The 12,265-nt window shown below is 63.2% G+C and overlaps 1 protein-coding gene across 3 annotated transcripts in view; it reads left to right on the top strand.

Moving 5' to 3' along the window:
• The window catches only part of INPP5A (inositol polyphosphate-5-phosphatase A), a 157,672-nt gene extending 146,371 nt beyond the window's left edge, over positions 1 to 11,301 (top strand). For 2 of the 3 annotated variants that reach the window (XM_029932810.1, XM_029932812.1), the window contains exons 12-16: positions 2,118 to 2,191; positions 6,550 to 6,661; positions 9,023 to 9,091; positions 9,782 to 9,818; positions 9,960 to 11,301. In XM_029932810.1, the coding sequence (XP_029788670.1) occupies positions 2,118 to 2,191; positions 6,550 to 6,661; positions 9,023 to 9,091; positions 9,782 to 9,818; positions 9,960 to 10,084 (417 nt within the window). In that variant the 3' untranslated portion in view covers positions 10,085 to 11,301. Of the gene's footprint in view, positions 1 to 2,117; positions 2,192 to 6,549; positions 6,662 to 9,022; positions 9,092 to 9,781; positions 9,869 to 9,959 lie in introns of all 3 variants that reach the window. The other variant, XM_029932811.1, reaches the window with a different exon arrangement.
• The last annotated feature ends 964 nt before the right edge of the window (positions 11,302 to 12,265 follow it).

Here is a 12,265-nt window from a genome sequence, read left to right on the forward strand (position 1 = left end):
GTCCACGGGATGCAGAGGTGCAGTGTCCATGAGACGCAGAGGTGCAGGGTCCACGGGACGCGGCTGTGCAGGGTCCACGGGATGCAGAGGTGCAGTGTCCACAGGACGCAGAGGTGCAGGGTCCACAGGACACAGAGGTGCAGGGTCCACAGGGCTCAGGTGCAGGGTCCATGGGATGCGGTCGTGCAGGGTCCACGGGGTGCAGAGGTTCAGGGTCCACGGGATGCAGAGGTGCAGGGTCCACGAGGTGCAGAGGTGCAGGGTCCACGGGGCGCAGAGGTGCAGGGTCCACGGGATGGGGCCATGCAGGGTCCACAGGATGCAGAGGTGCAGGGTCCATGGGATGCAGTTGTGCAGGGTCCACGGGGCGCAGAGGTGCAGGGTCCACGGGGCACGGCTGTCCAGGGCGCAGCCACCGTGGGGCAGGGAGGGTCTCTCAGCATCTCTGTCTCTGCCATATTGAATCTCCCTAAGTGCCAGCCGGTTTGGGAGTGACCGGAGCGCCGGCTCTGCGGCCGGAGCCAGTCGCTGCGTGGAAAGGACAGTGCCGTTGCCGTTTCCGGTCAGCCACCGGTCAGCCACGACCAAGCTTCTCGTGCGGACACCGCTCCTGGCCGTGGGCAGGCCGGCTCCTCCTCTTTGCACACGGCACCTGCGTGGAGCTAGCAGCCGCCCTGCGTCCACCCCACCCCCCCAGCCGGCACGGGGGCCTGCCTCTACCCAGGACGGCCGTGAATTCTGGCACCATGGTGACCTACGTGAGAGACCCCTACAGGCGTGTGAGCGCGTGTAGACGGGAGTGTGTCCCCAAGTACAAACGTGGACGCATGCACGAAACCAGGCCCCCGAGCGTGCATCTCTCTCCCTGAAGACTTCCTCTCCATCCCCGGCTCCCCTAAAGACCTGACTCAGGAACTTTCCAGAAGCTGCTTGGCCTGGAGCCTGGCCTGGAAGAGGAGCAAGTTTACCCCTAATGCAGGGGCAGCAAGGCCATTTGGTGCCACGGGAGCCAAGCCACTGTGCCCTCCCCAAGCTTCCCCTCCCCCGTGGTCCTCCACCCGCCTCCCTGTGCCTCCCCTCCCCCTTGGGGCCCTTAGCTCCGTGCCCCCTGCCCATGTCAGGGCCGCACTGAGCAGGCTCACAAGTGGCTCCCGTGGCCCCTGGCATGTGAGCCTCACCAGGCAGGGTCTAGCGCTCGCTGTGACTCCATCTGCGAGTGTCCAGGATTCCGCAGGAGCGTGTGTGCAGAACTGGTTGGCCCTCTTGACCCACAGGCCCCACACCAGCTCCGTGTGGGTGTCGCCCTCTGACCCACACCGGGAGGGTGGCAGGTGCAGGTGGCTCGGGGAGGGCCGGGCACACAGGCAGGGACTGCGTGCACAGAGCTGCTGAGGTGGCCGGGGCAGGAGCAGGGCCGCAGGGCTGTGTGGGGACGCGGGTCGTGCACGTGTCCTGGGGCCGTGTGCGGTGCAGCCTTGTCACAGCCGGTGTGGCCGGATGCCACTGGCGGCCCCCTTCCCTGCTGGGGGTGGGGCTCCCTGGGCCGTTCCTGTGCTGGTTCTGAGGGTCCCTCGGGGGCGTTCTCTCCTTCCCAAGCAGAAACCAGTGCTCCCGCCCCGAGTGCCGCGGGGGTCCTACGGGTGTGCCAACTTGGGCCATTTTCTTTAACAGACTTCTTTAATGTTTATTTATTTGGAAAGGGAGTGGGGACAGAGAGAATCCCCAGCAGGCTCTGCGCTGTCAGCACAGAACCCGACACGGGGCTCAGTCTCAGGCACCGTGAGGTCATGACCTGAGCTGAAGTCGAGTCGGACGCTTCAGCAGCTGCGCCCCCGGCGCCCGGTGGCCGCGGGTGACCTGCTCCGGCACGAGGGCGACATTGCTCACCCTGTGACGTAGCTCGGGCCAAACGAACAGCTGTGCGGGTCGCTGCCCCGGCCCGCCGGCCTGCTCTCTTCCTGGTTTCCAGGAGGGCCCGCCAGGCACCCCACACCTCTCCAAGGACGGGAATGGGCTCCCTGCAACGTGGTTCCGGGGAGTCCACAGATCCCACTGCAGACAGACCCCCCCGTGAGGCACAGCACAGTGACCTTATGTTTTTCTATTTCTTTTTTTAGCTCTTAGAATTTGACAAAGAGCTGTCTGTTTTTAAGGACAGGCTGTATGAACTGGACATCTCGTTCCCTCCCAGGTAAGGACCCACTTGCTGGCTGAGCAGGTAACTCCTCCCCGGCCCACAGCAGACCTGCACCTGCCCTTCCCGTGGCCTGAAGACCGCCGCTGGCTGAGAGCAGTGAGCGGTCCCGCCAGCTTCTCTTACGTGTGCCGGACCCCACCTTCTCCGGCCGGCACACCAGGGGCCCCCGGCCACGGCTCCGGGCCCGGGTCTTTCTGGGAGCGTCAGGGTTTTCCACGATGTGTGTGGGCGAGGTTTGGGTTTCCTCGCTTCTCAGAGAAGCATTGGCTGGGTTTTCCTCTGATGTGTGTGGCTCTCCGGGTCTGCGGCATCGACAGCCCATCCCCTGGGGATGGGCCCGGCCCACACGGGCACCCAGGCTCCCAGAGAGGCCAGCAGAGGGTGGCCCGGGCAGCCAGGCACCCTGAGGACACCAGAGGCCCTGGACTCCTCCGCTCCGGGCAGCCAGGCACCCTGAGGACACCAGAGGCCCTGGACTCCTCCGCTCCCTCTCTGTCTGTAGACCCCGGGTGTGTTCAGGGAACTTTCTAACGCAGAGGTCCCCACAGCTCCGCTCCTAGAACGAGCTCAGCCCCGGCCGGCCCTCTGCCAGGGCCTCTCCGTCCCCACACCACAGCTCACCACACGCGGGGGGCCGGAAGGGGCCCCCTCAGACCACTGGACGCGGGACTCCCTGCGCTCGAGGGCGTGGCAGGTGCCCCTCTGACCTCAGGGCCCAGGCTCCAGCTGAGAGGGCCACAGCGTGGGTTCCAGGGGCCAGAGAGGCAGGGACTGTGGGTCCTGGTCGGTGCCCCGGCAGCTCCCAGGTGGCTGCTGACCAAGCGTGGCCGCTCATGGGCACAGTAGCCTGCAGTCGGTGCGCGTCCAGATACAGCCGAGCTCTGACAAGGCTCTGCCCCGTCTGGGTGGGGTGCACCAGACCTCACGCGCGCCCCCGTTTGGACAACCATCAGGGTCTCTCCGGCTTTGTTGAGCTGGCGAGGAGCAGGGAGGCCGGAGGGCCCCTTGGGTGGCCGCGGGATGGATGCTGACCCTGAAGCAAAAGCACCGCAGGACAGCGACTGGCACCCACGGCTGTCTGCAAACACGGCTGCACTCCTAGCGTGAGGCCGGGCCCCGGGGCTGTGCAGCGCGCAGACAGCTGTGGCCTTGCAAGCAGCGGCCGGACCGGCAGGGCTGTCTCCCGACGAGGGGGTGCGCAGGGGGCGGGGCGCGGGGACATGTGGGCCCCGCCCGGTGCTGGTGACACTCCAATATAAAGGTGACTGAGAGAACAGGAGAACGTGGCCTGGGTCTGCCCCTCGGGAGTTTGCAAAGTGATTTACTTCTTCGGAGAAAGCACCGCGGGAAGAAACAGCCACACCTTCCCGGGCACAGACTCCCCACAGCCGGAAGGAGAGGTTTTTCCTGAATGAATTGATTACAGAATAAGATCAAGTTGCAGCTTTAATAACAAAAACAAAATATACATAACATAGAGGTGAACACACTGCTCCTGGCTCACGGAGGGGCTTGTCTGTCCTAATGGATACATTTAATTTTAATTTAAGGATAAAGATGCTCGTTTCAAACTTTCTCCTGAGCCATAATTTAAAGTTTAACCGGCTGTGGATTCCCATCTGTAATGACACATGTGACTTTGTGGAGTCAGGATGAGCAGGTGCCATCACCAGGCTTGGCGCCTGGGAAGGAACAGGACGTCCATCTGTCCAGCGGTCACCGGGCCTGGGTTGGATGTGGTCCACACAGGTGTGCGGGATGGGCACCAGCGGGCAGCGTGGCCTCCAGACCGGAGTCAGGCCTGTACCTTGACCCTCAGGCTTCTGAGTGTGTTTCTGCCCTGAGCCAATGACTCCTGGCCACACTGGGCCCCACACACTTGGACCACAGATGGGGCCTCGGACCCCGCCCCTCAGGGAATTACCACTCCCCCTGATCAAGGACCCAAAGCAGCAGACGTGGTTAAACAGAACCTACACACAGGAGAGAATCAGCCGCTCCCGTGTCCTACGAGCCACACGTCCTGGTGACGGGCACGGACACAAGCTGCCCCACAGACACCTCGGCAGGACAAGCGTGGGGCCAGCCGCGTGGCCCCTGCTCCTGGCTCAGCTGGGGCCACGGACGGAGGACGTGGCTTCGCGCACGCATCGGTGCCTGGGCGCCCAGGGACACGCCGGGGCCGTGACGGGCCCGCAGGAGGAGCCGGTGGCCGGGGAAAGGGCACAGGTACATGGGGGCGGGGCCGGCTGAGCCACCAGTTCCTCCGCCCGGTCGCTTGGCGTTGCCATGGCCCCTGCTCCCTGCTCTTCTTTGTAGTTTGGTTTCTTTCCTTCTCTTTTCTGGGAATTTCAGTGGCAGCTGGTATTTTTGAAACCAAACATTGGGGACGCCCTTTTTTGCTTGGGGCTCGTGTGCAGCACTGGCCAGGATGGGCGCATCTGCATCCGTTTTCCTGTAACGTGCCGGGGGGCTGCCATCACTCACACGCTGACCTGGGCGCAGGGGCTGTGGAGCAAGCAGGCAGGGGTCCGAGGAGGGGCTTCTGTCCCCACCCCTCCACCCTCCTCGGTGGGGGCGGGATGTGCCATGTGCCTTCCTGGCCATGTTGTCGGCTCCGGGCCGTGGCAACTCCGCCCACGTGCCCCGCCGGCCTGAGGGAAGGAGCTCGAAGGGCAGGCAGGGAGGGAGGCCGCGCCCTTGGGGACAGGTGGGCGATTGTTAGCTCTGTCGCACACCACACCGCCCGCAGACTCTGTCTCACCGAGGGGGCGGGGCCCCGGTCCCCACCTGCCACGGTTTGCTTTCAGATAAGTGTGTGCACCTTTTCAATCACTGTCAGCTCTGGAGGCACTCAGGCCGCAGACAGGCCGCCTCAGGCCAGGAGCCCTGCTCTCTGCCCGCCATCGGACCAGCACGGCACTGTCCCAGCTTGCTCCCTCCTGCTCCCAGGGGTCAGGGGTCACAAGGTTTGGCCCCTGGGCTGTCAGGATGACGGCAGTGCCCCTAGGAGCAGGACGCCTCCCGGACCAGCTTCTTTCTCCTTTGGAGTCACCTGAGCACACAGCGGACTGTGGAGGCAGGTCCTGCCCAAGCACGGTGGGGTCGGGCCCAAAGCTCCCCTCTGGGCACATACGTGTCAGGGCTGAGCTGGAAGCTTTGCCACAGCTCCAGCCTCCTCTGGGACTCACCTGAGCGCCTCCATGTGAGTCGTGCCCCATCAGATCCTGACGTGGACAGGCGCCCCACTGACAGACTCGTTTGTGTCCTGCCACAAACCCGGGCCTGCACGCAAACACTGAGCGTCGACCCGAGGGTGCATCCACCTGGTGTGTGGGGCCCCGTGTGGCCGCGAGCCATTGGCTCAGGGCAGAAACACACTCAGAAGCCTGAGGGTCAAGGTACAGGCCTGACTCCGGTCTGGAGGCCACGGAGCAGAGACAGAGGGGCCAGGGTCCTCGGCGACCAGGTGCCACCGTGGAGCCGCCCTCAGCCCGCCCTTGGAACTCAGAGCAGCAGGAGAATAAACCACAGGCGGTTTGGGGTTCGCCTGAACGGCTGCTGGACGAGGGAAGATCTGGGACGCCCCCTGAGGGCCGAGCAGACCCCCCAGCCCTGCGGCCACGCTGTGCTGCCAGTTCACTGACCGCCGGTCCCTCTGGGTCGGACGCCGCAGCGGGTGCGCTGGGCCTGCAGGAGGCAGCCGAGGGATGTGAGGGCCCGCAGCCGGCGCCCCCAGGGTGGCAGGGTGTGTCAGCTGGTGGCCCCCCGCTGCTTGTGGCTGGGTGTGTGTCGCCTGCCTGTGGGCGGGTCATTGGTGACAGCTCCGTCCCGGCACTGGGCCAGGTCAGCGCCTGGAAGGAAAGAACCAGACACAGTCCCATGTGCCACCAGGTGACAGCCCGGTGGCCTGGGCTGTGGTGGAGCCAGTGTGGGGACAGGGCGTGTGCCCGCGCCGGGCCCCAGCTCCCAGAGGCATGAGAGGCGTGGGGGGGGGGCGGAGTCCCACTGCTGGGGCGCAGGTGAGGAAGGAGGCGCGTCTGCGTCGGGGCGGGGCGTGGGGGCGGGGTCCCCGCGTAGGTGCTCCGCGGCCTCTAACCGCCTGCAAAGCTGAAAGCACAGTTGAATAGAGGCTCCGTTTCTCTAAAGGAATGGCTTTTCCCAAGACCTCGTTACAACCAAGATTCCAGTGAGGACTGAAATTACAGGCTTGACCCTGTGTTCTGGAAACTTCTGTATGTGCACTCCTGCCCTGCGTAACTCTGGCCACAGGGCCCTCCCCCGGGGACGCGCAGGATGGTCGGAAGGGGAGCTGGAGCGGCGGCTGACAGGCGCCTTTGTGTCCTCCCCAGCTACCCGTACAGCGAGGACTCCGGCCAGGGCGCGCAGTACATGGACACGCGGTGCCCCGCGTGGTGTGACCGCGTCCTCATGTCCCCGTCCGCCAGGGAGCTGATTCTGAAGGTGAGTGCCGGAGCCGCCCCAGGACCAGCCACACAGGGGACCCGGGACGGGCCCTGGCGTCAGACCCAGCGCCCAGGCCTCAGGGGCCCCCGTGACACCCGAGGCCCCTCCGAACCCACAGCACGCACACGTGGTCGTCCGCGGCTTAAAGGTCATTCCAGGTGATCATATCCTGGGGAGTTAAATGCACTCTTGTCCACGAGAGCGCACGTGAGCTGTAAAGTGTGGGGGGACGGCTGAGGGGTCACACCTGGGCTCGCTAAGGTAAAGACAGATGGGCGGCATTCAGGAGGTCACACACTGCGCTTGGTGTGGGGACGTTTGGGTTTCCAGTGGCCTCCTGTTTTTCCAGAATTTTCAGTGCCCACATTTCAATACAGAAGGAGTGTTTTTAAAAGAATCAAGATCTGAATTGTTTTTTTCCACCCCACTAGTGAAAAAACATCACCCTGAACTACAGTGATTTGGGGGAGCCTGGTCCAGTGCTCAGTGCTCAGAGCAGATGTGGGCTTACCTTAGGTGGGGGCCGTCCCCAGGACACCTCGGCTGGGCCCTGGGTCCTCCCCCAGGGACTGGTAGCACCCTGGGCCAACAGGGGTCACGGCTAGGAGGGCAGAGCCCCCCACGTGCCACCCCACCACACACGTCCTCAGGGCCCCCTACCCAGTGGCCCCTGCTGGCCTTTTCTGCAAGGGCCCAGCTCTCCACATTCTTCCCTGCGCCCCAGCAGCCCGGGCGTGTGGGCAGGAAGCCAGGTGGGGGGCGGGGCTGGAAGTAGGGGCTCCGCTGGGCCTGCAGCAAGCTTGCCCTGGCGGGGCCTCGGCAGTTCTGCCCCTGGGCTGTGTGCGCGGCCTCGCCCCCGGGACCTCTTCCCCACCGGCCTTCCTACGGACGCTGTAGGGGAGGTGGGCCACAAGCACGCAGGCCCAGGGCTGCCCGGGGCCCAGCTTACACAGCTGTGCCCTCTCCGCGGGGCCTGCTCACTGGTGCTCCGGGGAGACAGCTGTGCACGGCGGCACGCGGCATTGCAAACCTGCTGGCCCTGAGCTTGTGGGGTGAGCCGGGCACAGGGCCGCAGCCAGAATGGGGGCCTCCGGGGTCTCGGAGACAGAGAAGGGACAAGTGCTGTCTGCCGGGGAAAATACCCACGGCCACGGAAACTGCGTTTTGCAGTAAACCGTTGGGGGCCAGCTGCCAAGTGCCATGTCCGCTGTGCAGCCCGGGCTTGATGCGGCTCCGAGGGAAAAGGCTGCACACCGTTCTGTGTACTCTCATGTCCGCTCCGAGCTCCGATGCTTCCGACCTGGGGGGGCCAGAGCTGGAGGGGAGGGTTCCCCGAGCAGACGCCCCCTAGGCCCTCCCGGGGGGCCGCCCGGCAGCAGCGGGCCCTACAGCGGGAGCAGACACACACGGTGAGCGGCTGCCCGGCCTCATCCATCATGCCACGCTCCGCCACCTCGTCATCATGTCCCGTTCTGCTTCCCCAGCCCTGAAACACCAAAGGTGGCGGGCTGGCGGCGCTGCCGGGATCCGCGGTGATGAGCACGCTGCTGTAATTTGTTTATGTCTCGAGATTATGCAGTTGGAAATCCACAATTTTATGCTGCCTTTGTAAATTACCGGGCTGCGTTTGATGAATGTCCCCCACTTCCGCGAGGCCGAGCTGCGCCCGTGCAGGATGGAAGTGCTCACGCACACGGTGCGGCTTCTGTTTTTATACTTTCTGGCAGAGGCAGCCACGCTGGAAAGTAAATCTGACCTTAAGCTTCCTACTGCGTTAAAGATAATTCAGTTTTAACTTTATAGTCTCAGATGCTCCGGCTGCGGCGTGAAGGCCCGGCCCGGTCGGAGCTGACTGACTGCCAGGACCCAACCCTTCAGGGTCGCACCCAGAATAAGGGCGGCTGCCAGGCTGGCAGGGCTGGCCAGGGGTGGGGGCGGCGTGCCCGCGGCGCTTAATTAATGCTAGGAGGTGCTCAGCGCAGCAGTGGGGAGTCGGTGGCGTCTGCTCCCCTTTGAACTGAGTTCTGGGTTAATAGAGCCGGCTGTCAAAACAGATGTAAACAGGGAGATCGGAGCCCCGGGAGCCGCCCCAGCGACGGGGCAGCCGGAGAAGGAAGCTCACGGCTGCACAACTGCCGCTGAGCAAGGGCCCCCACCCTGACTCCCGTCCAGAGACAGGAAGCGCCAGGGGCTCAGAGGCACCCAGAGCTTCCAGAACGTTCTGCCTGTTGGCTGGCACTCCCTCTGAGGGGCTGGCCGGAGACCTGCATGGAGCTGGGGGGGCGGGGGCAGCTGCCACTCCCCAAGGCGGCCCCACCGTTCCTGCCCCCACACGGCTCTCTCTGTTTGCTTCCCCAGTCCGAGAGCGAGGAGAAGGTGGTCACCTACGACCACATCGGGCCCAACGTCTGCATGGGAGACCACAAGGTGATGTGCCCTGGCTGCGGGGCACGGCCCCAGGGGCGGGTTGCGGTGGGTGGCGGGCGGGCCGGCCTGCTGCTCCTCCGTGCTCGGCCTCCGAGGCGCAGGCCAGGCTGGGTCTGTGTAATTTAACACATACCGGAATTAGGCAGGCAGGCAGGTAGACTAGAAGGCAGAGACGACTGGTCAACATACGAATTTGGCTCTTTATGAAAAAATCTCGTCTACAGCCGATTTCTGAAGGTCACTTTTCTAGCGTGCACTTGGACTATGTAGTGGCCTTCTGGTGCCGAGCCGCGTCCGCAGTGCAGCTGGTGAGGCCGAGTGCTGGGAGCACCAGGACTTGTGCAGGGACCACGTTGGTAGGAGCGGGCGGCCCTCACGCCAGGGCCCCGCAGGCTCCCCGAGGGCGGTGCTGGCCCCATCCCAACTTCAGCCGAATCAGAAACTCCCACGCGGTCTGGTCCTCAAGGCCTCTGGACCTGGACCCCGCCTGCGGCCCTTCCCGCCCAGTGGGGCTCATCCAGCCGTCTGTGCATGAGCTCTTCTGCACCCCGAGAGCACCCGCTTCACAGAACACGGAGGCGGGTCGGCCCGGCCTCCGGTCCGCCGGCCCGCTCCAGTTCCGGGTCCGGCGGGGCCTATGGGGGCGCGGCTGGGGGGCCGGGGTCCTGACGCCCTCTCTTCTCCGCGCAGCCCGTGTTCCTGGCCTTCCGCCTGGCGCCCGGTGCAGGTAAACCTCACGCCCACGCGCACAAGTGTTGTGTCGTGCAGTGACGTGTGGTAAATATGACTCCTTCCCTCGAGTCCACCTTTTCGCAGCTTTTCCTGGTGTGTTTGTTCCTTTAACGAATGATGACACGTCCCACGGCAGGGGAGCGACGGCAGCGGCAGCCGAGGGCCCTCCGCGGGACCTGCGTGCAGCGCGAGGAAGCCACGCCCACGAAGCCCGCACTCCTGCCGGCGGCCACGACGACCCGCACGAGCGCCACCCGCTAGCCGCCGGCCCCACACTCCGCTTCGCCTCCGGCCCGGCCGGAGGAGCCTCACATACCTCACCGTCTCGTCTGTTCGTGTGACATTTAGTAGAAATAGTGGGTTTTTGTAAGAAGTCACTGTCCTGTTGCCAAAACTCTACAGACAGCAGAGGGGGTCTGTGCTTCAGACTCCAGGGTTTCAGTTTTTAATAGTTGTCAGCGTGGGAGGAGCGTCTGCGGCCTAGGAAGCCCCCAGGCGTCACCCCTGCGGGCTGGAGGCGAGCCCGGCGGGCGGCCGGCGGCGTGGCCGCTGTGAGGAGACGGGCCTGGACGTCACCTCCGCGGCCCCTTCCGTGTTATTTACTCTAACTGCCGTGTTACATGGTTTTTGAATCACACTGCAGCTGCTTTCCATTTTTATATAAATATATATAAATATATACTTTTTAAAAATAATTTATAAATCTTACCAAAACTTATGCTAAATATACTTTCCAGTATGAGTGCTTGTGAGTGTCCCACCCGCAGGGCCCGGTGGGGTCTGGGAGGTCGGTTCTGTGCTCCGACTTCGGAGCCGCCGGGGCGTGAGCGCGGCCACACGCAGGCCCTTCCTCCTCTGCCTCCTCTTCTGTGTAATATTCAGAACTGAATGTGAAGTTTCTAGCTAGCCCGGGTGTACCTTTTAAGAATTTTGTAAACTGTTTTGTCTTTTGTTACCGTTCTGTGGTGCCAAGTATCCTACATAAACAGTAATACCACGGGGGAGAGAATAGCCTAGTCTGCTTCTGGTAGAAACCGCTTTTACCACGGCCGCGTGCAAACCCACTCAGAGAAACAGAACCTTCAGTTCCCTCCGCTGCTCGGCTACAACCAACCTCCGCAAGAACCCGCCGCCGGCGCTCACCCCAGCACGAAGCACAGCACTGAAGGCCACTGCGGTGCCTGTGGACGAAACACAAACGGGGTTTATTGATTTGCCTCCAACACTACAGAATTCCTGACTGTGTGAAGGCCTCAGATGCTCGTTTCTTAGGTGAATCACTACCATCGCAAGGGACTGGCTGTCCGCCTGCCGAACCTGTCCTTGACCGCGCGCTGGGGGTCTGTGCCAGGGCTGTGGCCCCTCTGCTCTGCCCACGCCATCCTGTCCCACGGGGTTTCAGTGGTCGGTCACTGTGGAGGCCTCTAGAAATGACCGCTCCCGGTTCCTAAGCAATAAAATTGGTCCTGGTGAAAACAGTCCCGCGTCTGCTTTTTGTTCCCCCTGCCCTCTCTCCGGGTCTCCTTTGAAATGCTAAGTGACGGGAGGCCGCGTCTTTGTGGCTGTTATTTCAGATCTGGCTCCGCAGAAGTCCTTCAGTCAGATAGATGTTACACAAAACGGAGCCGTTAGTGACGTGCAGGAAAGGGAGGTTTGGGCTTTTTTACTGTAGTCGTAGCTAATGGGAAGTACCCCTCGGCTTTTAAAAACCAGATTCTAAAAATGCACCGCTTTCCTCAAAAGTTGAAAACTGGAAATTACTCTGTTCTTAACTTGAGCTGAGAGAACAGTTCACTCGCAGAAATAAGAGATTTTGATGCCTCTCCATTAAAGAGAAAAACCAGCCAGTGGCTCAAAAGAAATGTGTTAAATGGATGGTGCAGCCACCATGGCCGAGACCAAAAACCTCAGCCGCCTCCCTGCCTTCCGGGGGGAAGGTGTAGTACTGGCATCGCTTGCACTTAATTTTTAACTTAAAAGTCAATACTTGATGCGCAGCGGGGCGCAGCCACGTGGAGCGGGTCCTCCGCTGCCAGGGTGGCTGCCCTCGGGGCCGGATGCCGCCTCGTCCGCGGGCCTCGCTGTCCCCGGGCGGGCGAGCAGGGCCGCTTTGGAGTTCCCTTTGGTGCCCCAGTCTGAATCAACATTGGTTTCCACCGATTGAAGACCACGCCGCGGCTGCAGGGCCGCGGTGCAGACCAGTCTAAACCGGACGCGCTCCTGGGCTGCCGCTAAGCGCGGGCTCAGAAATGCGTCGCCGCGGAGGCGCTTCCCGACGTGCAGAAGCAGACCAGACCCGTCGGCCTGCGCTGCGGGGCCCGGCGGCAGCGTAGGCCTCGCCCCTCGCCCGCCCCGGCGTTTCCGAACGGGGAACAAGCAGGACCCGCGCCGGGGGTGCTCACCTGCCGCAGTCCTCCGCCGCGGAGCCGGCCCAGCAGCCCC

Source organism: Suricata suricatta, chromosome 2 (genome assembly GCF_006229205.1).
Source record: "Suricata suricatta isolate VVHF042 chromosome 2, meerkat_22Aug2017_6uvM2_HiC, whole genome shotgun sequence".
NCBI lineage: Eukaryota > Metazoa > Chordata > Mammalia > Carnivora > Herpestidae > Suricata > Suricata suricatta.